The 26,326-nt window shown below is 44.8% G+C and overlaps 1 protein-coding gene across 1 annotated transcript in view; it reads left to right on the forward strand.

Moving 5' to 3' along the window:
• Positions 1-23,955, forward strand: part of atrn (attractin) — a 156,547-nt gene extending 132,592 nt beyond the window's left edge. Inside the window, exons 28-29 of the mRNA XM_030044786.1 lie at positions 12,542-12,656; positions 17,957-23,955. Coding sequence (XP_029900646.1) covers positions 12,542-12,656; positions 17,957-18,081 — 240 coding nt within the window. The 3' untranslated portion in view covers positions 18,082-23,955. The remainder of the gene's footprint in view (positions 1-12,541; positions 12,657-17,956) is intronic.
• The last annotated feature ends 2,371 nt before the right edge of the window (positions 23,956-26,326 follow it).

Here is a 26,326-nt window from a genome sequence, read left to right on the forward strand (position 1 = left end):
TGTGTTAGTGGATGGAGCCATCTGTGTTTCTGAAATACTGACTGATTAATTGCAGGTAGCGAATTCTGCCAAAATGTATACAGCTCCCTGGAACGAAACCCTTTATGTATTTATAGTGAGGTGTGGAGACTGCTCGGGTCAAATTGGGGTTATTAATATTGTCGAGGCACTTGAGTCGTGTGGAATAGAGTTGGAAATGAAGAATACTTCTCTGTTTCTGAAGCTGCGCCTCAGGAGCTAATTGGGTTTCCACATGACATGAGTACTATTACATTTTCAGTCCAGACCTCAGATGCCCCTTTCCTACCGGGGGCGGGGACAAATTGCAAACGGTTCTGAGGGGAAAACGCTGGCGGTCAGCCGGGCGGATCAGCTCCGGGCCGGCCCCATAAACCTGCCGGTGTCAGAACCGAGGAGCCGGTGACGTAACGGGCCAGGAGACGGAGTAACGCTGTCATGTTTACACTTGTCGAAGCGCCCTCGCAGCGGCAACAAAGCGAACTAAGTGCAAGAAAAGTGAAGTAACTCCCGAAACAGTAATTAAATAGTCTGTCAAACACTTTAGTGGCAAAATGTTGTGGTGGAGAGAAATGCAGGACAAATTGGAAAGTGTGCAAAGAAAACCGGCGGTGTGCGAGGTACAGATTAGAGAGAAAATGGAGAAAGCCGGTATTATTCAAACTAAAGACTGAAGTACTAAACAGTTTGACAAAAATAAAAAGGAATACAGCGACAAAGCGGCACTGGATGATGTAGTGTTCATGTCCGTAATCGTGGCGTCATCTTTCCTTTCGGCCTCCAAGCCGATCCAAAAACAGGGCGGTTCTCTGAGGCGTCGAGCTCCAGCCCACCCTGGTACCGGCGCCGTCTCAGTGAAAAAGGGTTAAAGTTGAGACTAAAGTTTTCAACCTTGGTTCGGGGCTGAAAACTTTCCACAGCCACAGAAGACGTTGCGGAGGTATAAATGTCCGCAGTAGGGATGGGCGTATCATTCCTGTGGTATCGATATATCGATACTCACACGCTACTCATTTGGCATCAATTTCCTTAAACAAATATCGATACTAACAAATAAGAACTGGGGGTGCATGCATAACTTTCAGCTGTTTTAGATAGCTTCCTTCACTTACTGTGTGCCGAGACACCCCTGTGCCTGGCGGCGTGTTGAGCTGGCCCGTGTCACGTGACGGCCCGACAGCACAGCCAGCAAGAGTGGCTCGAATGCAGGAGCCGGAGGAACACACAGAAAATAATGGCAGATCGGGCTTTTTTTCATTTTTTAACAAGAAAAGTGTAAGAAAACAACAATAACAGTGAAAATGTGCAAATTTTTGTTCACATTTAATTTATTTCATTCATATTTATGTTATTTATTTTAATTTTAGTTTTATTATGTATTGACCATAATAAATATGGTATAAATGGCCTGTATTTGTCATGTAATTTGTCTTAAATGTAATAATATTTTGAATGAAAAAAATTGCCAATAAGAAATTATCAGTATCGGTATCGATGAAAATGCAAGAAAAAGTATCGGTATCGTATCAAATCCTAAAAGTATCGCCCATCCCTAGTCTGCAGCCGAATCCATTTCACATCTATATGGGAGAGTCTGAAAGCTCGACTGCGAGGTTTACGTAAAGAAAACAAAGTAAAGTAGTTCAAACTCTTTTACCATCTCACTAAAAGAGTGCCAGGCCCGACTTGAATCTTTTCACCGCGGCTTTGCGTGGAAGTGAGCAGGCAGTCAGAGAAGATACACACAGCACCGGCTCAGGTTTTTAACCAAAACAATCCTGAATGTCCGAAAAGCCTCTCAGAGTCGGGATAAGGTGAGAGGCAGCGCTTGTCCTGCTTTGATTTTTTTTTTTTTTTTTTTTTTAAATTTTTCACTACTTTCTGCTTTCCTGACGGTCTCAAAGTGTCCTAAATTCAACAGCGTCTAAATTTGAATTCATGAGGTCTTCATTTCAGCATGAACGTCTTATCTAATTTAATTGTATCCATCTTTCTTTTTTTGTCAAAACATTTCCGACGTTTTAAGCCTCTCATCTCACTGAACCTAATACTCCTTTTATATTTACCTGCTGGGAAAATGACCCCACTCATTTCATCCTTGGACTTGCCCGTCCCAAGTGGGAAGAAACGTCCTGCCGAGATTTATTACAGCAGCACTTTGCTACCTAACCCAATGGAAACTTTAAATAACTTAATAATTTACCACATTCCTACCTAAAATTGACCCCTGCGTTGACCGATATATAATACTTACCTTTTGTGCTTATTTGAAGTAGAAAAAAAACTCATCTTTTTTGTTAAAATTTGACTTAATTATGTCTTTAATAGCATCAAATTTAACTCTTTGACAACTGTAGACACCCCGTGGGTAGAGAAGGGATAACGAAGGTGCGGCTCGATTTAAAATAGAGATGAAACCGATTCTGACATAATGGGGTTAGAGCACAGTGAGAGCCACTGTAGCAGTAGAGTAGATTTTAATAAGTTAAAGCGAGAGCGAGAGCCGCAGTACAGTGGCAGAGTAGATTTTAATGTCGAGTTAAAGTAAAGTGCGAGCGCCGCAGTAGAGTAGATTTTAAGGTCGGGATGATGAAGAAGCAGTACAGCGCATTAAAAAAAAAAAAAAAAAAAAAGGCAAAGATTAAGCCGATAGAAGTAGAGTAGATTTAAATATAAAGATCAAGCAGAGTCGGAGGCGGCGGCAGAGCAGATTTTAATGTCGAGCGGGAAGTTAGATGTACGCGCGCCGTTAAAAAGCCGAGTAAAAGAAGATTCAGATGGAGATAGGGAGCGCGTTTAAAAAAAAAAAAGTTAGAGAAATAGGAGTTGCCGCTGAGTGTGTGGTGGGCGCAGAGCTGCAGGCGAGGCGTACCTGTGACTGTGCGCCTGGTGATGAATGACCCCCGAGTGCAGATGCAGAGCAGAGTCACAGGGCCGCCCGGGGCCCCTCGCCTCTGACAGGGCCCATGCATCTCAGGGGCTTTGGCTCCCCAGCACAAGGTCGCTGCAGGGCCCCGCGGGCGCTCCTCCAGCTCCTCCAGCTCCTCCAGCTCCTCCAGCTGATCGGCTCAAGGGTGTGTCACAGGAACCGTCCCGCCTGCTCTCCTCACCTTTTTCTTTTTCTTTTCTTTTTTTTTTCTTTTTTCCTCTCCTCTCCTGTCCTGTCCTCGGTCTTCTTCCTCTTGTCGTCTCTTCAGTGTTCTTCACTTCTGAGCTCGAGTGTCCTCTTCCCTTCTGCCCTTTCCTGTGTTTGTGCCCTCTTCTTCTCTTCTTCTCCTCTCTTCTTCTCCTCTCTTCTCCTTTCTTCTCTTCTCTTCTCCTCAGCTCTTCTCCTTTTCTCTTCTCTTCCCCTTTCTTCTCTCTGCTCTTCTCCCCTCTTGTCTTTTCTCTTCTCCTGTCTTCCCTCTTCTCTCCTCTTCTCCTTTCTTCTCCTTTCTCCTTTTTTCTCCCTTTACTTCTTTTCTCCTCTCTTCTCTTCTCCTTTCTTCTCTCCTCCTTCTCTTCTCTTTTCTTTTCTTCTCTTCTTTTCTCTTCTCTTTTCCCCTCTTCTCCTTTCTTCTCTTCTCTTCTTTTCTCCTTTCTTCTCCCTTCTCCTTTTTTCTCCCTTTACTTCTTTTCTCCTCTCTTCTCCCTTCTCCCTTCTCTTCTCTCCTCTTCTCCTCTCATCTCCTCTTTTCTTCTCTTCTCTGCTCTTCTTCTCCTTTCTTCTCTCTTCTCTCCTCCTTCTCTTTTCTTCTCTTCTTTTCTCTTCTCTTCTCCCCTCTTCTCATTTCTTCTCCCTTCTCTACTTTTCTCCTTTCTTCTCTTCTCTTCTTTTTTCCTCTCTTCTCTCCTCTTCTCTTCTCCTCGTCTTCTCTCTCTTCTCTTCTCTTCTCTCCTCTCTTGTCTTCTCTCTTCTCTTCTCTCTCTTCTCTTCTCTTCTCTTCTCTTCTCTTCTCTTCTCTTCTCTTCTCTTCTCAGGTTTTCCCTCCACAGGGAACATGAAGCTTCTCAAATCTTGCGAGGCCTTATATATATATATTTTTTTGTCCTGTTCACTGGTATCATTTCCTGATGTGGCTGCAGTACCGGCGCCCTCCACGGTGGCACTGTCCTGTAATCAGCACAGTGCAGCCAGAGAGGCGCTGCCAGAGAAGATCACCTGAGTGTGTGTGTGTGTGTGTGTGTGTGTGTGTGTGTGTGAGAGAGAGTCTCGAGGCTAACTCAGGCAGAACGAGCGGATCCACACTGAGGTGAAACAGCGTTAAGACTGTTCATCACGTGCATCACAGTTTTCCTTTGCATCACCTCCAAATCTTTCCGAGCCCCTTCCAAGACACAGCGAGGGCTGTTCTCAGCGTTTGGGCAGAATGAAGACGACAGGCGTGATCCGATGACACGTCACGCCGCAGGGCTAATAACCACAGCGTTAGCCTCTGCTCACAGTTTATGTTGCTGATAATGCTGGAGGAGGTCTGGAGGAGATGAGGACACAGCAAAGTCCTCAGCTGCATCAGATTCGGCTGGTCAATATTATTTTTATGTATTTATATATTTAGTTTATAGTCTTTTCTGCAATGTCTTTCTCATATAGTCTTTATAGTTTTTCTCATAGTCACTCATAATCACATAATCAGGAGTCATACAGATCTATCTAAGCCTTCAAATTCAATTTATTTCATTAAGACAGCTGCATAAGGTTTTTAATTTGATTTTTGTTTTGCCAGTCGGTCAGTATCATTATTGTTTTTGTTGCTAGTGCCTTATTATTTTTTTTTTTCATTTTCTTTCTCTTCTTTTTCCTCCCCTCTCCTCTGCTGTCAGATATCTTCTCTTTACTGTAGCGTTCTCCTCTAATTTCCTCGCCCTTCACTGATCCTATCAGCCGTCTGGGCCTTATCTGTTGAGTGGATGACCATGTGTCTGTGTGTGGGTCTTTGGCTTCAAGCATGTTGGAGAAAGTGTGTGTGTGTGTGTGTGTGTCATGTCGCTTTATGACCAAAAGAAGCAGCTCACTGTGGGAACCAGGTCTCCTCCTCCTCCTCCTCCTCCTCCATCTCTGCTTTTCCCTTTTCTCCTCCCTCTCCCTCTCCTGCCCCGTCCCATTCTTCTCGGCCTTCTCTCCTCCTTTCCCATCAGGGGCAGGAGCAGCTCGGGAGCACAGATCCAATTTAGATCTTCCCCCTCAGCTTTTCTCTGCCTCCGCCGGCTGCGCGCACGCCGCCCTATCTCCCCGCGGCTCAGATTGAGCCACTCGGGGCAGGTTCTCCCCCTTGTTTCCTTGCTGTTTTATCGGGAGGCTACAGTAGCGCGTTATGACCTGCGGTTCGGGGTGGACGGGGGGGGGGCCGGGGCGCCGCACTGTGAGGCGAAGATCATTAAAGTTGTTTATAGCCTCGGTGGGAAGTCCAAACTTGCTCCGCCGATGAGATATATTCACTCCGCTCCTGCCAAATGGAGCTGGCGCCTCGGCATCGCAGGCAGATGATTACCTTTGTGATGCCTTCTGCTCTGCTTTTATTTATAGGTACCGTGGGATGGTGGGAAAACGGGACATGTGACGCCAAAAAAAAAAAAAAAAGAAAAAAGGGGGTTGTGTGGGGTGCCGTAGCAGTTCTGGTTTATCTAACATGACTGCTGCACACGATTATCTTTTCCCTCATTGTGCATTAGGCTGTACTGTGGGCATTTAGCTGATGTTTTTACACGGCGGCATACAAAGAGTGATAACATTCAATCGCCAGCCGATAGCAAGGAGCACAGAGGTCACCGCATCCATCAGCGTGACAAGAGCAGGAGTTTCCAAAATAATCTTGTGATTTGTGATCGCCAAATGCACGGTGAAGAATAGTTTTTTCCAAAATGAAGCGGAAAAATAGTGTTGACTCGTTCTTATCCCGAGATTTTCCCCGGTCTTTAGTCTCATTACTTCGCAATATGGCTTTATTATTACAGACTGACAAAACATTTCCGCAGCAAACAGAGGCCGACCACATAAAAACTCATCAAAGATGGCTCAGTGGAAGTGGCTGTACCTGGTGAGTCACAGCAACGGGGAGCTTGACTCGCGCTCGCGGCTGGCGGGGGGAAATTCATCCCAGGCTGCTAGTAAAGTAGAGATGAATGTGGCGGATGAAAGCGCAGCAGCGTGCGGGCCCCTGTGTGCGCCCGCCGCCGCGTGTGTGGGCTCGGCAGCGATCCTGCGTGCCGCGCTAATTACTGGAGGTAATTTAACAAAACCTTTTGCCGCTCTGCCTGGCCGGTCTAGATAACTCTCCAGAGCGGTGCTGGTGGTAGAGGAGGTTGTGCGCCGGGGGGTGGGGGCGTGGAGAGGAGGGCTTCAGCGCTATGAAACAAAGGCATCTGCTCGGGAATGTTATTAACACACAGCCTCTGAAGAAGACCACGAGGAAAGACACTCACACCTTTGGGGAACATCTTAGGCAAAAAAAAAAAAAAAAAAAAAAAATCACACACACACACAAGCAATTTAAAAGGATGCATAATTGAATTTTACAAGGTGTTTTGTTTTGTTTTTTTTTTTTCGCCTTAATTTCTGCTCAACACAGAATGGAGTGGGTGCATCTGTTGACGGAGATAAATCTTGTTTACGGCTCCATGTTTTTGTTGTGGTGCTGTAAGTTTGTCAGAAATGAAGGGAGAAGCGCGGGGCATGTTGCCGCAGGTTGGAATTGAGGTTGTGCATCAGGTACAGTTTCCCAGCCTGATGAACACCCAATGCAATTGATTACAACACGGAGCCCGTCGAGATGGAAGTGATCCCGCTGTCACATCCCAAATCTGTGCTACAGAGCAAGTCTTCTCCCCTCCCCAATTTATTTGCCATGCTTATTCCCTCTCCAATTTGAATAAGAGACACTGGTTTTGGAAAATGAGAAACAAGCACATAAACAAGCTCGAACCTAAGAGGAGCTTGCAGCTGTTGCATCGGAAATTGGACTTGGCAGAAGTATCTTCCGAGCAGCCCTAAGCTGTGAAATTAAAAGCTGACAGTCTCTCTTTTTATTTTCATTCCCCCCACCCCTCCACATAAAATACAGATGCAGCGCAGGTAGACGCATCACGGGCAGGCCTCATTAGTCCAATTGTAAACACGGTGGATGAGAAATAAATATTGCCCGAGGCAACAACAAACCTGAGGACCGGAGCAAACCGAATCTGGTTGCACGGCTCCTGGCAAGGCCAACAGGATTGTTTCATCTTTCCTTGTACCGAGGGAAGAGGGGCAATTGGCAAATTGGCCAATTGCGATAAAACATCATGTTACCACCCAGTGTCGCATCGGTGCGGTTGTCAGTATTTTTACTCCCATTTCAGGGCGGTGAATGACAGCTGAGCATAATGATGTTCTAGCACATGATCTTGGAAATGGAGAGAAATGATCCTTGTAGGAGTGTTTGGTTGTCGTATCTTATTATTGAGTCATCACTCATTTAGCACTCAAAGCTATAAATGATGTTAATGTGTTATTGCCCTGAGGAACAATATTATCTTTCACTGCGTTCAAATGAAAAACAAAATTGTGGTTTTTAATATATTGCTGTATAATCACAGTACCTTTATTTTGTGGACCCTCACTTCTTTACCTTTTTATTTTAATGTTTAAATGAGAAACCTCTTTATGCGCTGTAGGCGATACTCACTCACTCATTCGGGCTGGTGGAGTTTTTGAGCACATCCATCCACTCAGGAAGCCAAGATATTCGACATGTTCTGAGACACAGCCAAAACTGTTGCTACGTTGACTGCGTGCATGGTGTTAAGTCAGTTAGTTCACTTAGTGATTTATGCCTCTGGCTCATTTTCACTGACAACAGTTTAATTTCAGTTTCAGTTTCAATTTAATCGTATCACGCTGGAAGATTCACCGACTCTTTTCTGTGTTTCGGTCCGTCTCCGAGTGCACGTTTCTGGGCAGAGATCAGCCCCGCCGCTCGCCTCTCTGGAGCTTTGAGTCGACTCGTTGTAATAAACCGAGAGGCTGCGTTTTATTTCGCTTTTCGGTTTTGTTTTATGTAACAACCTCTTACTTGTTCAGTGATAATTTTTTTTCCCACAGCGTTTTATTGTGGGTTTCAGATTGGTTTCATGCAAAAAAAAAAAAAAAGCACGGGACCTTCCAGAGGGAGTTCATACCTGTCAGTCCGCCTCGAGTCCACACATCCCGGCAGCGTCACGAGTGTGTCCCGGTGGATGTGTGCTTCTCCGTAATTAAAATCTCAAATTTGTGTTGTACCTTAACGTGGCGTAATTGATTGTGTTTTCTGTGCCAGTCCAGCCTACCTGACAGTTTGCACTAATTTGAATGTCACTGAATTTAAATTTCCAACCGAGGCTATTACAGTTACTTTTCAAAAAGCCAAAGCCACAGTGTCCAAATGCAGCAGCTTACAGCGCCAGCAGATAAATAACCAGGACATATGCGATATCTGCCAAACACAATTTGTTGGCTATTAAACATATGTGCAAATAAATGGCGGGGGCTTCTCATCTGGGACACCGTGTCCTTGTTTTATGAAGTTTCTCCACGGTGCCTCCGAAGCAGGATGCAGAGTCCCGGGGGGGGTCCCGCGCAGAGTGAATGAAAGTTTGATTTAATTTCATTCCCTTGAAGTTAGATTAGTGAAAGAGTGCTTAACAATCACTATTCTGATCAGAGAGCTGCTTCTCTCTGCTGTTTCCTCGTCATAGTGTGCAGACGGACGTGTCTAACAACTGCAGTCTGATCGGCCGGGGTGTGTGTGGTCTTCTGTGGCTCGACCTGGGGGCTCTTACTGTGAAAACGTCTGGGAGCGTCTGCTTTTGATGCTCAAAAACTTCAATCCAATCCAAACACTTACACATAAACACAAATGACAAGAAAAGGACTCAATTAGCACTGAAACACATTTATCGGCTTTTAATTTCCATGATATAAAGGTGCAATGTGTAGCATTTTAAACCTAGATTTATTATATCAGACTAGTCGTCGGTGTCTTTTCTACTTTTAGACTGTTAAATGCTAGTGTTTGTCAAAATTAAGAAGATATTTCCCATAAACCACACCGCTTCCCGTGGTGAGGATTACCTTACCTGTCTCTCTTTGGTACATTTGTTTCTTTTCATTTCACTGAAGAACATAAACAAGTTGCGAGTGATTTTCCTGGCGACCTTTCACTCCTTCTACCATCTGCCATTTCAAGAAGGTCCCTTTTTTTTTTTTTTTTGCTTGGAAAAAAGTGTCCTCCTCAGTCTTTTCAGCGATGGTCTCATTTGTTTGCCATAATAATACCAATACCACAAAACGAATGAGGTAATGATTTATTGATGTTCAAATGTCTCATGTAGCGCCTCTGAGAGACTGTGCAGGACGGAGAGACAGGAAGAAAAAGGAGGACCAAGTGAAGGGTTTCAGACCGCCGTTAACACCTTATTTTGAAACCCAATACGCCTCTGGGCAAATTTACCCATGTGGGTTACTTTAAGGGTTATTGTTGAGTGAGGAGTATCACATCGTCACATAAAGGCTGTTTCAGAGCACTTTATGGGCATAACTTGCCTCGAGCTGGATTAGGATTTATAATAATGCGTCATTAACGGGGAAAAACGGGCGAAGCAGGAAAGATAATCAAGGAATAAGAGAGAAGAGGTGAGAGAGGGCAAAACAAAGTGGAACAGAGGCTGCCGGTCTTCTCGCCGAGGGTCTCGTTTGTTCACCGTAAATCAATCAATCAATCAATCAATCAAACTTTATTTATAGAGCACTTTTCATACAAAAGGAGCAGCCCAAAGTGCTTTACATAAAAACAATACAACAAACAACAGACACAAGATATATCCCCCCTTCTCCCACACATGAATGGACACACACACACACACACACACAAATTTAAAAACACTGAGGAATTAAGAACACTGAGGAAACACTATCCTACACTCGCCACTTTGAAGTGAGGAAACACCAGAGAGAAGATCATCGATACTACAGAGATGTAAGATGACTGTATAGATTAAAATTCAGTAAATATCTAAAAAAATAAAAGTAATAAAATAAATAAATTTCAGTTAAAGGCCAGACTAAAATGGTAAAAATAATAAAATCAATAAAATTCAATTGAAAACCAGTCTAAAAAGGTAAAATAAATAAATAATAAAATAATAAAATAAATAAAATTCAGTTAAGAATCAGACTAAATGGTTTAAAAATAATAAATAAATAAAATTTAGTAAAATAAAGTTTAGCTAAAAGCCATACTAAAAAGGTAGGTCTTGAGTTTGCATTTAAAAATGTCCACATTCTTTTTTTTTTTTTTCCTCGGGTCCTCAGGCAAGCGGCTCTGGTAAAAGGAGGCCTCGCCGTGTGTTTTGGTTAAACCTTTGGAGTAATTAAAAGGGCGCTGCCTGAAGACCTGAGGGTTCCAGAGGGCACACATGTCAAAAGCAAATCAGATAAATAATTAGGACCAAGACCATTAAAAGAGCTTTAAAAACCATTAAGAGGATCTTAAAATCACACTAATCACACTAATGTCGTGAAATGAATGCAGTGATGATTTATTGATGTTGAAAATGCTACATGAAGCACCTTAAAAAAAATGTAAAAGTTGTAGTTGTAGAAAGGAATGGTGTGATTTTCTGCACCACACGTCCCAGTGGCTGTGTGTGTGTGTGTGTGTGTGTGTGTGTGTGTGTTATTGTGCTGTCGATGCTGCACTCAGTCCCCCTACGAGCACATTTGTCTGCATCTGAGCTGGTGCCTCTCTCAGGGCTCAGGAGGGGCTGCAACGTACGCGCGTGTGTGTGTGTGTGTGTGTGTGTGTGTGCATGTATGTGTGTGTGTCTGTGCATGATCAACATGACTGGGAACTACCGCAAGCAGAGTACACACACACACACACACACACACACTGGGAGACACATATAAATAATCTCTTAATAACCTTCCCAGTGTGAAGATACTCAGTTGTATTGAGCAAACATGCGTACTTATGCAAAACACACATACTGACACACACACATGAACACACATTCATATGCACAGTACAAAAAAAAAATGTTGTAGAACTCCCTTCTCTGTCAAAACGAGCATTCATGTGCATTGACCAAGTACAGACACACACACACACACACACACACACACGCTTCCTGTGTGCACAGAGGGGCATAAACAAACACAGAATTCCCCTCTGTTACAACATCAGTTGCATTGAAACTCCTCCCCCTCCCAGTGCGTACACACACACACACACACACACACACACACACACAGAAGCACCCAGGTCTTTGTGCCACTTCCCCCAGCTACCTGTGTGACAGCCTGTGTATCCTGCTGGTATGAAAGGTAAGCCTCAGAGAGATGGAGCACAGAATAAATGTGTAAAATGGGTCAGAGCCTGAATATCATTACTGTCCTATTCCCCTTGTGTGTGTGTGTGTGTGTGTGTGTGTGTGTGTGTGTGTGTGTGTGTGTGTGTGCGAGTGTGAGAGCGCGAGAGAGATGCAGTGAGGAATTTGTGTTTGCAAGAAAAAGGCGAGAAATGTGTGTGCATACGAGAGGGTATGCGCATGGGAGTGCAAGAACAAGATTGTGTGTGTGTGTGTATATATGTGTGTGTGTGTGTGTAAAAAAAATTCTGTGTGTGCATGTGCGTGTGACACCATAGTGACATCGCCGCTCGGGGCATTAAGCTTAACTCTCCAGAGTCTAAAGGCTGGTGTGGGAAGGGATTGAACCCGTGTGTGTATTTTTTTTTTTTTTTTTTTGTATGTGTGTGTGTGAGAGAGTGAATAGAGCGGCAGTGTCAGGAGTGTGTGAAACCATGCCATGGCCCACTTTCCTGTCCAGCTCAGGATTTAGAAGAAAAAAAAGAAAAAGAAATCAAATCAGGAACAAGTGATGGAGATAGATGGGGAATAAGGGAGGGATGGAGGAGCGTCTGTATGCCGGCGCGGTGCAGGCGGCGTCTTGCCTATCCACATCCTCCGCCGCCGTAAAGCCATGAATATTGTACGAGGCGAGCAGCAGTGGATCTGGCCACAGTGTTTACAAGTGGGGAAGCTCACCCCCACATGTGGATGACTCGCTGATAAACAGGAGATGTAGGTATCAAAGAGGCAGGTCTGCCCGAGTGCCCGTGGCAACTCGAGTGCACAGCCGGCCGCCAACCCGCCGCCGCCGCACGGCCTTTTGCATCGGCTCACTTGGTAACCGGCGGTCGTCGCCGGCGCGCTGCACACTGGTGGTGCTGTCAGGAAATTGTGCACAGTGGGGGTTGTGCTGGGTGGTGGTGGTGGGGGGGGGGGGACCAATTTGCGCCTACACATCAGTGTTTGTATCTCAACAAGGGATGGGGCGAGCTTTCTTTTCCCCCTCTTCTCTTGTTGTTGTCTCGGTGCCAAAACTAAGAACAGAAACCGCAAAGCGCTTGTTGTCCGCGTCTTTGAAAACGGCGTGTGTGTTCGGCAGGATATGGAAGGCTTGTGATGTGTAATGCTTTGGATTTTTTTTTTTTTTTTTTTTTTTTTTTCCTTTTTGTTTCTGCAGACCGTCCCAAAGCCCATCGCCCTTGAGCCCTGCTTCGGCAACAAGGCCGCCGTGCTCTCCATCTTCGTGCGGTTACCCAGAGGCACCGGCGGCATCCCTCCTCCAGGACAGTCCGGTAAGACGCAGGCGCCGAGTCCTTAAGTTGCTTTTCCGTCTTTGCTTTGTGTCTCCTCTGCTTTTCTCTGTGCTCATCGTCGCTCATTCAATCCGCTCTCCTTTGTCTGTCTTCCTTATCTTCATTGATAGTCTAGAAAGACGCAGACCAAGAGCCTTTTACTTGCTGCCTCTTCTGTTCTCTTACTGTCTCTTTCTATTTTTTGTCCTTGTACTGTCTCTTAGAGGTGCTACATCTAGCATTTTAACAGCAATAAAAAAAAAAGGATTTTAGCAATTTTGTACCAAAAAAAAGTTCAGTTCACCGACTTGTATATGCACTGAACCATTTTATTTATTTTTTTGTTCTCATCGCCGCTCTGGCATTTGAATTTGTTTATTTTTTTAGAGCACATGCAGCAAATTACAGTGAACTCGAACACTCAACACTGCCTTTGACTGATAATAGCGTTAGGTATAATTACTCATACACAGGCCTCCTGTTGCTACAGTGCACAGCCTTTACAGAACACTAACAAAAGCCCCATTCAACTTTTTGTGTTGATTTTCTCGTTTGTCTTTAAATTAAAAAGACAGAACTTGATATCTGAAGGAGTTTTTTTTTTTTTTTCAAGGTAAACTGTAAGACAATCTGGCCTTAAAACCGTGGCACATACAACCTGTGAAAAAGGAAAACTGTCAGACTCCAGTAAATAAATCATTATCACATTAATATCTTGACATCAGTGTTATTTCAGTGTAAACAAATAAGACTGCAGTCGGCAGCGTATATGATGCATTTTACATTGTACCAGCATCAGGACAAACTCCCTGGATCTTCTGGATTGTTTTACGACACAAAACAGGAGGACAGAGGTGTTGTTGCAGCGCTAACGGAGCTAAAAGTTTCAGAGTTTTCAGAGGATGAAAGGGTGGAGAAATCATTTCCACCATGTTTGTCCTCTCCAGCAAAGCAAAAGGGTCAAAATGAAGAAGCAGTCGGTTCATTGGAGGCACTCACGACTCCCCGAGCCTGTGGTGTGCTGGGGAGGTGGCATCGGGACTCGTGAGGAGCTGGTGAGGAAGGCCAGCTCTGTGGTGAAGATGGAGCTGTGACGGAGAAGAGGATGAGAAGGACGATCACTGACACCCCCCCCCCCTCATCCTCTCTGTGCCGAGCTGAACCGGCTGAGGAGCGATAAGCCGCATGCCTCAAAGCACTCGGGCGACTTTTTTCATGCCGTCAGCCGTCAGACTCCTCAACGCCACGGCACCCAGAGACACCTACCTCCACTGGCTGAGACTGACAGCTATACACCGACACATGTATACAAAGGTGAAGGTGTGTTTCCATGACACCAGACCAAGTTCGACGGTCTTTCCTACCCAGGACCGGGCGTCATGCACCGCCACGTGGATGACAAGTGTGCCATGCTTCTTATAAAACTTAAAAAAAAGAAAATTTCCAAAGTCTATTCTGATTTCTTTAGTCCTCTCTGGAAGTGAACTAAATCTCTTTGGGTTGTAGGCTGCTGGTCGGGACAAAACGAGGCATTTCAGGACATCCCCCCGGGCTGTGGGAGACTGTGATCAACATTTTTTTTTTCTTTTTACCATTTTCTGACATTTTATGGACCAAAAAAATGAACCCATTAATTGAGAAAATCATCAACAGATTAATCAGTAATGAAAATAATTGTCCGTTGCAGCTCCGCCGAGGTATCGTAATTCATTTGGCAAGGATATATTGATTTTACAAATGCCACATGTAACACCTTTATGATGCAGGCTCTTTTTGTTTTACGGTTTTTATCTTTTAATTCTCGTCTCTGTTATGAAGGAGGCCAGGACCCATTCCTTGTTTTCCCTCTCTGATCTTTGTTTTCCCATCATCTCGCCTTCATTATTAATTTCTGCATGCTTTCTTCCTTCGTCCTGGCCCACTCTCCTTCATGGTCTCCAGATTTTTAAGGTGACCAGATTTTTGGGAGCAAATCCATGGACATTTGTGCTTCTCTGACAAATACGTAAACACAGTTGAGGTTTAACCTTTCCAGTAAGTCTGAGCCGGATGCAAGGGAGCCTCCGTTAGCACCGTAGGGCTGAAGTTGCTAACGCAGCTAATTTAAAACCAACCTCAGGGAAGTACCTTTTAACTTGTCCGAAATCTGCTAATTAACAATCTGTCTTCCATTCCTGAAGCATGTGCACTTTTATCAACGGAAGAAGGCGTGTAATGTAAGGTTCCCCCACGGCGCCGTCCCACCTGCCGCACGCCCACAGCTCACCTTCACCGTCACAGGTTGAGGTAGCCGGATATGAATTTAGCAGGACGAACTTTACACTTTCCGTCCTGTTCCCTCACTTACATGCAGGATGTAATTCATGTGGTTCTTGAGATGCAAATTACAAACCGCAAGACATTTTGGGGGACAAAGCATCAATTCAGGGGACTTTCCTCGTAAAACAGCGACATCTTGGTCGTCCTACGTTAGAATCCTTTCCGTTGCTTTTGCACTCTCATTTCCATTATCTCTTTCCTCCTGACTTTCCTTTCTCGCCTTTGAGGTCTGTGTGGTACTCTGCAGGCTAGAGCTCTTTACTTTTTCCCTTTGTGCATTCTTTCCTTCGTCTCTCTTTCCAACCTTTCCTTCCCAGACGGTCTGATAGGACCCAGAATTGAGCCCTTTGCGTACTTTCATCCTGTGCTCTTTCTCTGGCTTTTTTTCCATTCTCATCTATCTGTCCTTCATCTCTCTTTCTTATCTTTCTTTCCAGGATAGTCTGATACGACCCAGGATTGAGCACTTTGCTTGCTTTCTCTCTCTTCCGCTGTTTTCCCCCTTTCTGTCTTCCTGTCTTTCCAGTCTCGCCTAAGAGGACTCAGGCGAGGGCCTTTGCTTGACTTCCCTCTTTTCTCTAGTTTGTCTGTTCTCTCTCTCTGTGTTTTTCTCTCTTTGCTTCCCACTGTTGCATTCCCAAGACCATCAACATGCCCCGGGCCCTTATTAATTACCACCTTTTGTCGTAACAAAACCGGCTTGCTCTCCATGGATCCTCCCTCCGGGCAGCTTTTGTTGAGACCAAGTTAGCCATGTTCCACCCGTCTTCCCCTGCCTCAAAGGTTGTTCTGTCTTTAGCGCTTTTAACTCGTTTCCCATCCGGCCTTGTTCTTGTTAAGCATCCTCAGACAGCCGAGAGCGTCGCAACCCCCGCCGTACATCTGTTTACAGTTTGGCTTCTTCCAAAATGGCCGTCTGCGTCACTCCCCAAATAGCCGAGAGGAGGTCAGCATTCTATTAAGTCTGATTAGCATCTGTGGCTCATTTGGGTGCTTTGAACCGTTCTGCACCCACTTTAGAATAAGGAGCGAGCTAATGGTCTCAGCATGCCACACTGAGGACTATCAGACTGTATGATTTGTGGAGGACACGATCCCGACCGCAGCATCTCATTTTCAAATGTTTATCTTGCTGTTGGCTGTGTGTGCCGTACGACGTAAATACATCCCATCCCGCAATGAAGATAAATGGAGTTTCTCGGAATGTCATGGCTTGGATCAAATTAATAAGTATTAATGGAGTGTGTTATGAGCTGATTATTGCCTGCACTCGGAGTTTATGATCTCACCACCTGTGCATGCAGTTGCAAGTGGTTGTTTATGTTCACAGGCGCTGAACAGATTGACCCGCGCTTTCTCAAAGACGTGTTCAGCACTTGGTATCTCTTCATCTGCAAGGCAGTCACAAATAAACGAACAACAAATATCAGATTGGAATGTAGGAGCATGTCAAAGGATCGCTTTTCCTCCACACTCCATGGACAGATTCAATTTAGGAAAGGCTGCTTTCACAGTTATTTCAGACCGCAAACCTGGAACCACCTGCAAAGGACTGCTGAACACTGATAATGACAAATTCAGTTCAAACTCCTGTAGATGTTTGTTTGATTGATCGGTTAAATCTCTGGGAATTCACGTGTAATTGTTTTGAATCATGTGCTCCTAATAATCCTGGCTTAGCTTGTGCTGTTCATGGATTGATTTGTTTGGTTTGATGATTTCACCTTTTCAAGCATCCTCAGCTGTGTTGTGAAACAGGGGTCCTTGAGGGACTTCCACAGCAAAGTCCTCAGCAAAATGTGGAACAGTTTAAATTCTCTTCACTAGAAATTGTTACCATACAAAAAAGTGAAAGTATAAGCAATTATTCATTGTTTTAAACTTTGAATACTTTGAATCTATCTGTCAGTGTTCAAGTATGATATCAACTCTTACGAAACAAAAATATATTGCAGTATATTTGAAAATATCATGTGATCTATTAGATAATACATTTCCATATATGGGAACTAGTCTTTATATTTTCCAATATATTGAAATATATGCATAAACCATACATGTCTATATATTGATACATATGAAAAATATATTGCAATCAAGACCAAAAAGGCACTATATTTTTACATGTAATAGTTTGTCTTTATATGTTCAAATATACTGCAAATATGCATATACCATATGTATGTGTATGTGTGTGTGTGTGTGTGTATACCATATATATATATATATATATATATATATATATATACATATTTATTGCAGCATATATAAAAATATATTGGGATTTTTTTTAACAACAACCATGACATATGCATGGACCATGCATTGCATATACCTGTACATATATTTCCAATACATGTTCCATATAATTTAAAAGTCATAGCTCATGTATGTTTAAATATATGTACCCAGTATTCATCACATATAAATCTAAATACATTATGGAGGATATTTATAAATATAAAATGACATATTACGGGATATAAACACATATATATTTATATGCAATATATTGCAATATCTGAAATGCGCAGTTACTTATGTATTAGTCCATATATTGAAATACATTATAATATATTGATGCAGTATATAAATATATTGCATTAATATGTTTCACCAATATATTATTCCATGTATTGCTAAGACATCTTCAGAAATAAAATATATTTCAGTATATTGTAATTCCATATATTACATGTAATATATTCTAATATACTGCCATATATTTCATTTAATATATTGGTAAATATATTTTCTTTCCATAGGGGAATACTATTTAATACTTTTAGAAATTAAAATATCTTGGCATATCAGGGTCTCCAGTGCACATTGCTTCAAATGGGGGTCCAGAACATGAATTAGTATTAGAGTACACTCTAGGACTTAAATAAAGGATGGAGTGAATAACAGAATGTATGACTGGGTGTGTCACACTGGGAAATCCTTAGCTAAATGTTGTGTGTGTGTATGTGTGTTTGCAGGCCTTGCCGTGGCCAGCGCCCTGGTCGACGTGTCCCAGCAGATGTGTGTGGGCTACAAGGAGAAGTCGGGCGGCCTGAGGAACCGCAAACAGCAGCCCAGCGCACAGCCATCCACCTGTATCTGACCACGCCCACATCCTCCACCTGCCCCGCCCCATGCTCTCCCATCAGCCACTCGCCTCAGCCCCCTCCCTCAGAGACCACCCCAGCCCCGCCCCGGTGGGGAGAGGTGCACGCTGGGATACTGGGACGCAGGACTGGAACTGTTAAAGAGTCAAGGAGGGGGTGGGGGGGAGGGGGTGGCTGCGTCATCTTGTTGGACTGAAGCCTCAGCAGACCTCCGCTCCTCATTCCTCCAACGGGAACTCAGAGTCCCCTCAAATTGATAGAAACTGGACATGGAGGAGAGGGAGGGAGTGGAGGGGGGGCGACAGGGGTGCCCACCTCACCCCGTCGCCCCGGGAAAAAAAAAAAAAGACGTTTGTCCGACACCGCCTCGTTAGCGTGGAGGCGGCCACGGCTTGCTGCTAGAAGAGATCCTTGTCTCGTAGTTTTCGACGAATCCAGAGACTTTGCAACCCTACTTTGGTCATGTTATACTTAAGTTATTATTGTTGTTATTATTGTTTTTTGTTGTTTTTTTTAAGGCAGGAACTAACTGAATACATTCAAGACACTCAGACATGCACACAAACACATAAACACACTTACTTCCATTCCTTTAAAGTACCCCAGCCCCTGTACCCATTTGTAGCCCATTGTCGCCTGCTGTCGTGTTCATGGCTCAGCACTAAAGGCCGGTGTCGCCGGAGTCCTGTACAGTTTGGCCTCCACGCAAACTAAAAGCATGTTCAGCCTTCTTTTAATGAGGATTTACTGTGGAAGGCTGGCCGTGCGAGCAAAGCCCCTCTGAAGAGTCTGCGGCATTTCTAATCGGCCTCCCCGCGTATCGCCGCTGTCTTTTCTGTGGCCTGTCTGGAGCTTTGTCTTTCTGCCTGTCTCTCTGTCTCTCTGCCCATCTGGCTGCGGATCCGTCTGCCTCTCCGGCTCCACTGGCGTCGCGGGACGGCGGCTGCGCGCAGAACAGAGCGCGCAGGACCGTGGCGGCATCTCATCCGCACTGGAATCCGGCTGGATAGCAACCCAGCGGTGATTGAGACTTTTCCAGCTAATTACTCTTCCAGCCGCCGCGACAGCCAAACCCCGAACATGCACACAAACAGATTTAGTTGCCACGCAGGACTCTAACACACTAACACACACACACACAGCACAACAGTTGGTCGTGAGAAAACCCTTCGGTGTTTAACGATTGTCCCTTTGGCAGCGCCGTGTTTCGCGCGGTGCTCCCGGCTCATGTGGAACAGGCTTCCTATAGATCTGCTGACTCTGATTGACTGAAGTGATTAGGCTGATCTGCATGAGGGGAACTGGGGCCACAGTTCAGAGGGGGGTTGGGTGCTGTCGAGACTGGAACCTCTAAGATCGTTGCCCGAGAAATCCATAGCCCCTAATTGCTGCTCCCGTGTCCCCGAACGCAACGCATGCCCCCGACCCATCCCAGCCCCCCCCCCCACCACCGCTCGATGGCGATTGTTCCATGTCCCTGAGCTATCTAAGGCCGGCCAATTAGCCTCTGCCGCTGTGACGTCTGTGCTGCTATTGATGTGGCTATAGTCAAGCCGCTAACGCCAACGCTAAGTGGTACCAGGGTAACAACACGGAGCACGGGGCTGCAGAGCGCACAGCCACAATGTGCGAGGGTCAAAGGAGAGATTGTCTGTTGCCATATTGGCATCTTTGTTAAATGGAACTGTTAAATTGACCACGTCCAGTTGTCACGCTGTAGGCCTTGGGTATTGATTTTAAAGAAAGAAAAAAAAAAGCATTGCTTTTTCTTGAAATTACCTCTTGAAATTATCTCTGCCTGGTCTCCTGGGCTTCTTCCATTTTGTGCTCTATGTGTGAGATTTCTCAGAGCAACTTCTTTTTTTTTGCCCCTTTGTATCTGTTTTACCTGTCCTCTCAGCAAGCCTTATCTTAAATCACCGGCCCATTTTTAAGGAAACATTACTTCTTATTGTCAAGGGGGAAGATGAGGGAAAACAGAATGGGAAAAACACAAGGCAAACACAGACACCCACAAAAAACTCAGGCTGCTTGTTTAAAACAGAGCTGTTACTTTGAAATGTCAGAAGTAATTTTAAGTCTTGTAAGGGCATCAGGGTGGCAGAAGCATAAAGCAGCATCCTACAGGGATGCTGGCTTTGCTTTGTCCGGTCTTTGTTTGTTGCCTTTTCTGCCTTTTCCCCCTCAGTGCACCAAACACAGGATATCAGAGCAGGCGTGCACCGGTCCATACTGGTGGTCTTTGCCGAGCATTGCTTCTGCAGGCTATTAATTGAAGCCACAGCCATGCCTATATATATATATATATATACATACAGCTCCTTCTGCTCACAAGCCCTGCTAAGTTATTAACTCCGCACCTTCAGAGATGTACAGTAATAGAACAATTTATTAACTCCCATCCTGCTGCAAAGAGCTCATTGTATTTAGTTCGAACTTTTCACGTGTGTTCAGCATACTAGAACTGCCTGGGCGTCTGGTTAAAGGGCACATTTTTAGCACTGGGAAAATGTCAGAGCAGAAAGCATGAACAAAATTGACTTTCTGTAATTATAGAGAGCCGGATATCTGGCCGCGCTCACAACTCTCATCAGCCGCCCTGACCAGCATCGCCGCGACGCACACGAGAATCAGAGCTCTTTGTTTGCATTCCCTTTACTCTGCTACCCGTCATGTTTCCTTATTTCCCTACCACAGCACTCCCCTCGCTCAGTGATCAGGCCCGGTTTTAGGTGTTGGTGACGTCTTAACGCTCTCACTTCTACAAAGAATTGAGGGTGGGATTCGACACACCTAGCTGTGGCTGCTGAATTTGTCCCCCCCAGCCAGCCTCCCTCGCAGATAGCCGACCATCGTTTGGAGGTGCTGTTCGATTCTAAACACCTAGTTGGCTTGTAAAACACTTGGACTGATGGACTTTGGGGAAAAAACTTCAGGAAAACTCAGTTTCCATAGAGACCAAATTTGGACCAGAGTGTTTTTGCAAATAATGGTTCCCATTCGTTTTAACTCGCCCGGTCGCAGATGGATGAGGCGTGACTCATCGGACAATTAATTCAGCGTGTGCTCGTAAGTCAGGACACAGTTTAATACACTCGGCTGTGACTCGGCGACTGAGTGCTGTCTAAAAATGGCCAGATGCAGTGAACTCCACTCATCTGGTGCTCCAAGTAGGTTAGAACAAACACCTCAGAAAGGCCGGAGCTCGTGTGTGACTCAGATCTGATGGGGACCGGAGAGAAGGAAGTCACTGTTTGAGTCTGGTATTTATTTTACTCATCTCGTGTGCGTTGGTGAAGCCTGCAGCCCATAACTGGACGGTCACAGGTCTACACTCACAATCGCAACGTCGCCTGTTGAAGTGTGTTTGAGGTCGACTCCTGAACCCCTGATGCTGAAAACGCCTAGAAGCAAATGTGTCTCCCTGATGTCCGACAGCATCAGCAGCAGTCTCACTTTAACAGGGGCAACTCTGGGATCAGTCTACATGTAATATATTTCATATTCTGTACATGAAGGGTTTCATTTCTGAAGTTTCATTTGCATTTTGGACAAAAGTAATTACCTGTTCATGTTCATTCCTCAATAAAAAAAAAAAAAAAACAACATTAAAAAAAAAAACAGGTGATTACATCTTCTGATAACATCCAATAACATTTTGTAAGGAGACTCTACATGTAATAACTCCAAAACCTGTTCAGTTTTGAGTTGGTTGAAACGAAGAGAGACTTTTTCATATATGCATTGCTTTCTTCTTTCTTCTCAAGGAATCTGTTCCACGGCTGATTCACATGTACTGTAGTAATAATTTCACAAAAGGTGGAAGATTGTTTGTTTGTAAATGAATGTATAATGAGATAAAGAGCTGTGTGGGGGGGCAAGGCCCAAAAAAACAAAAAAACAAAAAAAAAAAAACACCTGTAAACTGGAACTCATTGGCAACAGTGTGTAGTCCTAGCAGCCTGCAGCCGGATCCTTCACCAGTCCCTCTGCGGCCCGGGGCAGCAGGGTCAGGAGAGACAGTCCCGTAACCAAAAGGTCGCAGGTTCAATCCAGGTAACAGCCACTTTGTCTTGTTTTCTCGAGCGAGACACCAAACGCTTCAAATTGTAAATTTCCAGCTCAGCACAACAGCCACCCTGCCCCGTTGCCGCCCACCGCCTCGCAAAAAAATACCCTCCCCATCGCTTGGTGATGCAGGCAACCAGATCCTGGGTCTGATGGTATATGCAAAATGAATCCTAGGCGTTTGTTTTAACCTGTGCGGAGTGCCAGACGGGTGGGGTTTATTGTATATGGAGAGTCAAGTTGCCAGTTTAAGATAATCTGTGACAGAAAAGCATGCCAAACTGACTTTGAGATCCTGATTGCCTGATCTTTCTGGATCTTATTTTGTTATCCTGTGTGGCCAGTCCCACCCAGCTGGCACTCCAATAACAAAAAATAAATAAATAAAATACTATTTGACCCAGATCTGCTGTCAGCAGCCACCCACAGGGTTCCTGCACAGGTCTGCAAAGTGTCAAAGTCCATGAGCCATGAATTTTTTTGCAAAATACAAGAAACACTATCATTTGTCCCGTCATGTCCCATATTGTTGAATGCGTTGATCTGTGGTTGCGGGGGGGGGGGATACGGCCGAGCTGACACTCATCGTTCAGCAGTGATCAGCAAATATCACATTTAAAGCTGCACTGAGCAAGACTTTCACCTACAAATGCGCCCGCTTGGCTTAAATTACCGAGTGAAGCTGCAACGTGAAAGACATAAAAGCCACGTTTTCCCAAATGAATGTCCGGTGGTGGGTGTGGATCGTGGAATGAATCGATCAAATGAATCAAAACTTGGAGCGAAATCCAAAATTGCCTCCTAAAGAGTTAATAATGAAGTGCTCCACCCAAAGAAATGAGAACTCCCCCTCTCTTTTCTTGGCATCACAGCTCGGTAAACGTACGGAAGCCCGTTGCGGACATTCGAAGCCGCCAACGGGTCGTGCAGCTTTAACCCTGAACGGGATGTGGACAAAACGCTCAAAATACACCACATCCCCTGGAAAAAAAGTGATTTTTACCAAGGGAAATGTGGAGGAACCCTGTATGCATCTTTCTGCCCACCCGACACTGTCCGCCATCGTCGTGCCATCGTACCGAGGAGTCCGTCTCGATCCTGAGAGGCGAGGGATTCCCTCCATCCCGCCCCGCTCTCCAAGCCTCAAACCTTCTCGGGTATCACCTGACTTCACACCGGCCTTATTCCGGGGTGTGTTAATACTCACAGAAGAGTGTATTAAATGCACAATTTACTGTGTGAGTGCTTTTTTGGAAATCCCCCCCCCCCCCCCCCCCCCCCCCCCCCCCCCCCCCTCCACTCGTGCTTCAAAAACCCAAGTTTTCACAAAGCGCCCGCAAATATTAATTTGAACATAAAACGCTTTTCCCCATAGGTGAATCCACAGGAATAAGGCGTCTAGTTTGTATTTCAGGTGTTACCCTCTCTTCCTTTCTCTCTCTCTCTTTGTATAGCGGCATTATATATACTGAGGAAGTAGTTTGTTAATATGTATAATTTAGCAACATTGCTCTGTTTTTTCTTTTGTAAATAACGAGAAAGTATTGTGAATGACATTTGTTGAATGGTTTAAAAAAAAAAAAAAAAAGAAAATCATTTATGGCGAAACTCTCCAGGCTTTTAAAATGTGAGTACAGTACATAGCATATTTTGTATGTAAGGCGGCAAAGACGAACAAGCATTACTAGAAGCTGATGAAACTACGTGTAAAACTTGAGGATAATAGCTTACTGAACTTGTAATTACCGATGTACATAAAAGAATGACAGAACATTTTTGTCTATTATTAAATGTGAAAATCCGACCCGTGGCTGTTTGTCTTTTCCTGGCTTTGCACAGATTTCAAACAGGCCTTTATTTATTTATTTATTTTTCCCCAAGGGTTTGTTATAACCTCCCTGCAGTGCCAGATGGGTGGGGTTAAGTCTGCACAGAGAGTTTTGTGTATGAAAATGACTTTGAGATGCTTTTCTGCTGTGTTATGTGACGGTGCCACGCTGGGATGTCACACACACACACACGATGGCACAAGCCCCGCCCGTCTGGCTGCTCCAAGTGGGACGAAACAAACGCCCCGATGATTTTTTTCCTGGAGCCCGCTTTCAAATAATAGTTGCTATTTTTAATGGCGGGTGTTGATATTTGCGAGCCCTCCAGCGAAGTGTCGGCGTGCCAGCCTGAGCTGCTGTTTTCTCACCGGCAATTATTTATCACAAATCATCTTCTGTCTGTCTCTCTCTCTCTCCTTCCCTCTCCCTCCCTCGCTTTCCCTCCCTTCATCCTCCTTCCCTTTTCCCACTCTCTCTTCCTCTAGTCTTTTCTTCTCTCGTTTCTCTTCTCTCCCCGTCTCGTTCCCTTTATGTTTAATTTCACTTTTCTCTCCCGCTCTCATCCCTTCATCTCGCCCTCCCTCCTTCTTTCTCTCTCCCTCTTCCCTCTCTCAACATCTTCCTCTCCTCTCTCTCTCTTTGATCTTCCACCTCTCCTTTACCTCCCCATTTTTCCTGTCATCTCTTTTCCATCCCTCTCTTCTTCCCTCCCCTCCTCACCTTTCTCTCCTCCCACCTCCCTTTCCTTCACTCTATCTCCATCTAGCCCCCTTCTCTTTTGTTCTCCTCCTCTCTCCTCTCTGTACATCTTCCTCTTTCGCTCCTTGCTTCTCTTCATTTTTCCTCCCCTCCCTCTCTCCATCTTCCACGTCTCCTTCCCCCCCTTTTTTCCATCTCTGCCTCCTTTATCTTTTCGTCTCCTTCATTTCTCTCCTCTCTATCTCCCTGCTTCGTCTGCATTCTCTCCTTCTCTCCCTCGTTTTTAATTCACTTTTTTCCTCTTTTCGCTCTCCGTCTTACTTCTTTCCCCCATTCTCTCTCATTTTCTCCCTCCTTTTTTCTGTTTTCTATCTTCCTCCCCCCGCTCTTCCCCTCCTTCAGTTCCTGCTTTTCCTCCCTCTCGTCTCTTATTTTGTCTCCTGCCCTCCTGCTTCCATCCGTCTTCTCTCCATCTTCTCTCCATCTCTTCCATTTATTTCACCTCTTGCTCTCCTCATCTCTCCTCCTCTGCGTCTTCCCTGTTTTCTTCCGCTTTCACTCCCCGTGCTCCTCCTCCTCTCTCTCTCTCTCTCTCCGCCTCTCCTCCCCCTCCTTCTTTTCCATTTCTACTTTTCCTTCTCCATCTCTCTCCTCTTTTCTCTCCCACTCCCTCCATAGGTCTTATCTCCTCCTTCCCTCCCTTTCGCCTTCTTTCTCCCTTCCTCGCTGGCGTCTGTTTGCTCTCGCTTCTTTCTCTCCACCCTTTCCTCCTTGCTGCTCCCTCTCTCTCTCTCTCTCTCTCTCTCTCTCTCTGCTGCCTCAGGAGCTCCTATACGGTGTAAACAGATGATTAGGTGCTGCTCTTTGATTCCAAGTCTTTGACTAAATCCATCCTGATCACTCTGACAGCATGCACAGCGCCGCTCGCTAGCAGTTGGTTGATAATGAGGCTCTCTTTTTCTTTTTTCTTTTTTTTTTTCTTCTTCTTTTTTTTTTTTTCCCTCTCCCCCACATTATGGCGAAGCGATTTTATTTTGAAACCCCCTTCTCCACCGAGCCTTCATTCCGAGCGAGCAGAGGGGCTGTTTGCAAAGTTTGCATCCGCCTGCCCCGTTTTCAGGTCATCCTCTTTTTTTTTTTTTTTTTTTTTTTTTATTGTTTTCATCAAATGCTCTAATGTAATTATCTCTCCGCAGCTTTGACTCAGTTGTTTTTTTTATTTATTTATTTATTTTTTTTCTCTCTCCTGCAAAGCTGTCACACTCAATAACATCTGTGGGAAAAAAATAAATAAATAAAAATTTCCCCAGTCATATTTCAAATTTGCTGAACAGAGATTGCGCGGGGGGAAAAAAATGTGATTGTCAGAAACGCTGCCTTCGTGTTTTCTCATCGCCCAGATTTCGCCGGGCGTCTTGCTGACAGCATTAGACACATAATCACAATTAGTAAACATTTCTCAGAGGAGTCGCTCGGATGAAGAGCCTCCCCCGCTTCATCCCGTCCCGTGCTGTCAAATTCTGACTTATGATGATGTTTTGTTTTTTTTTTGTTTGTTTGTTTTTTTTTATATTATTTTTTTTTCCCTCCCCTGTCTTAACCCGGCGCTTGTAAATGAATAATAACTTGAAAGGCTTCATTCATA

Source organism: Myripristis murdjan, chromosome 22 (assembly GCF_902150065.1).
Source record: "Myripristis murdjan chromosome 22, fMyrMur1.1, whole genome shotgun sequence".
Lineage (NCBI taxonomy): Eukaryota > Metazoa > Chordata > Actinopteri > Holocentriformes > Holocentridae > Myripristis > Myripristis murdjan.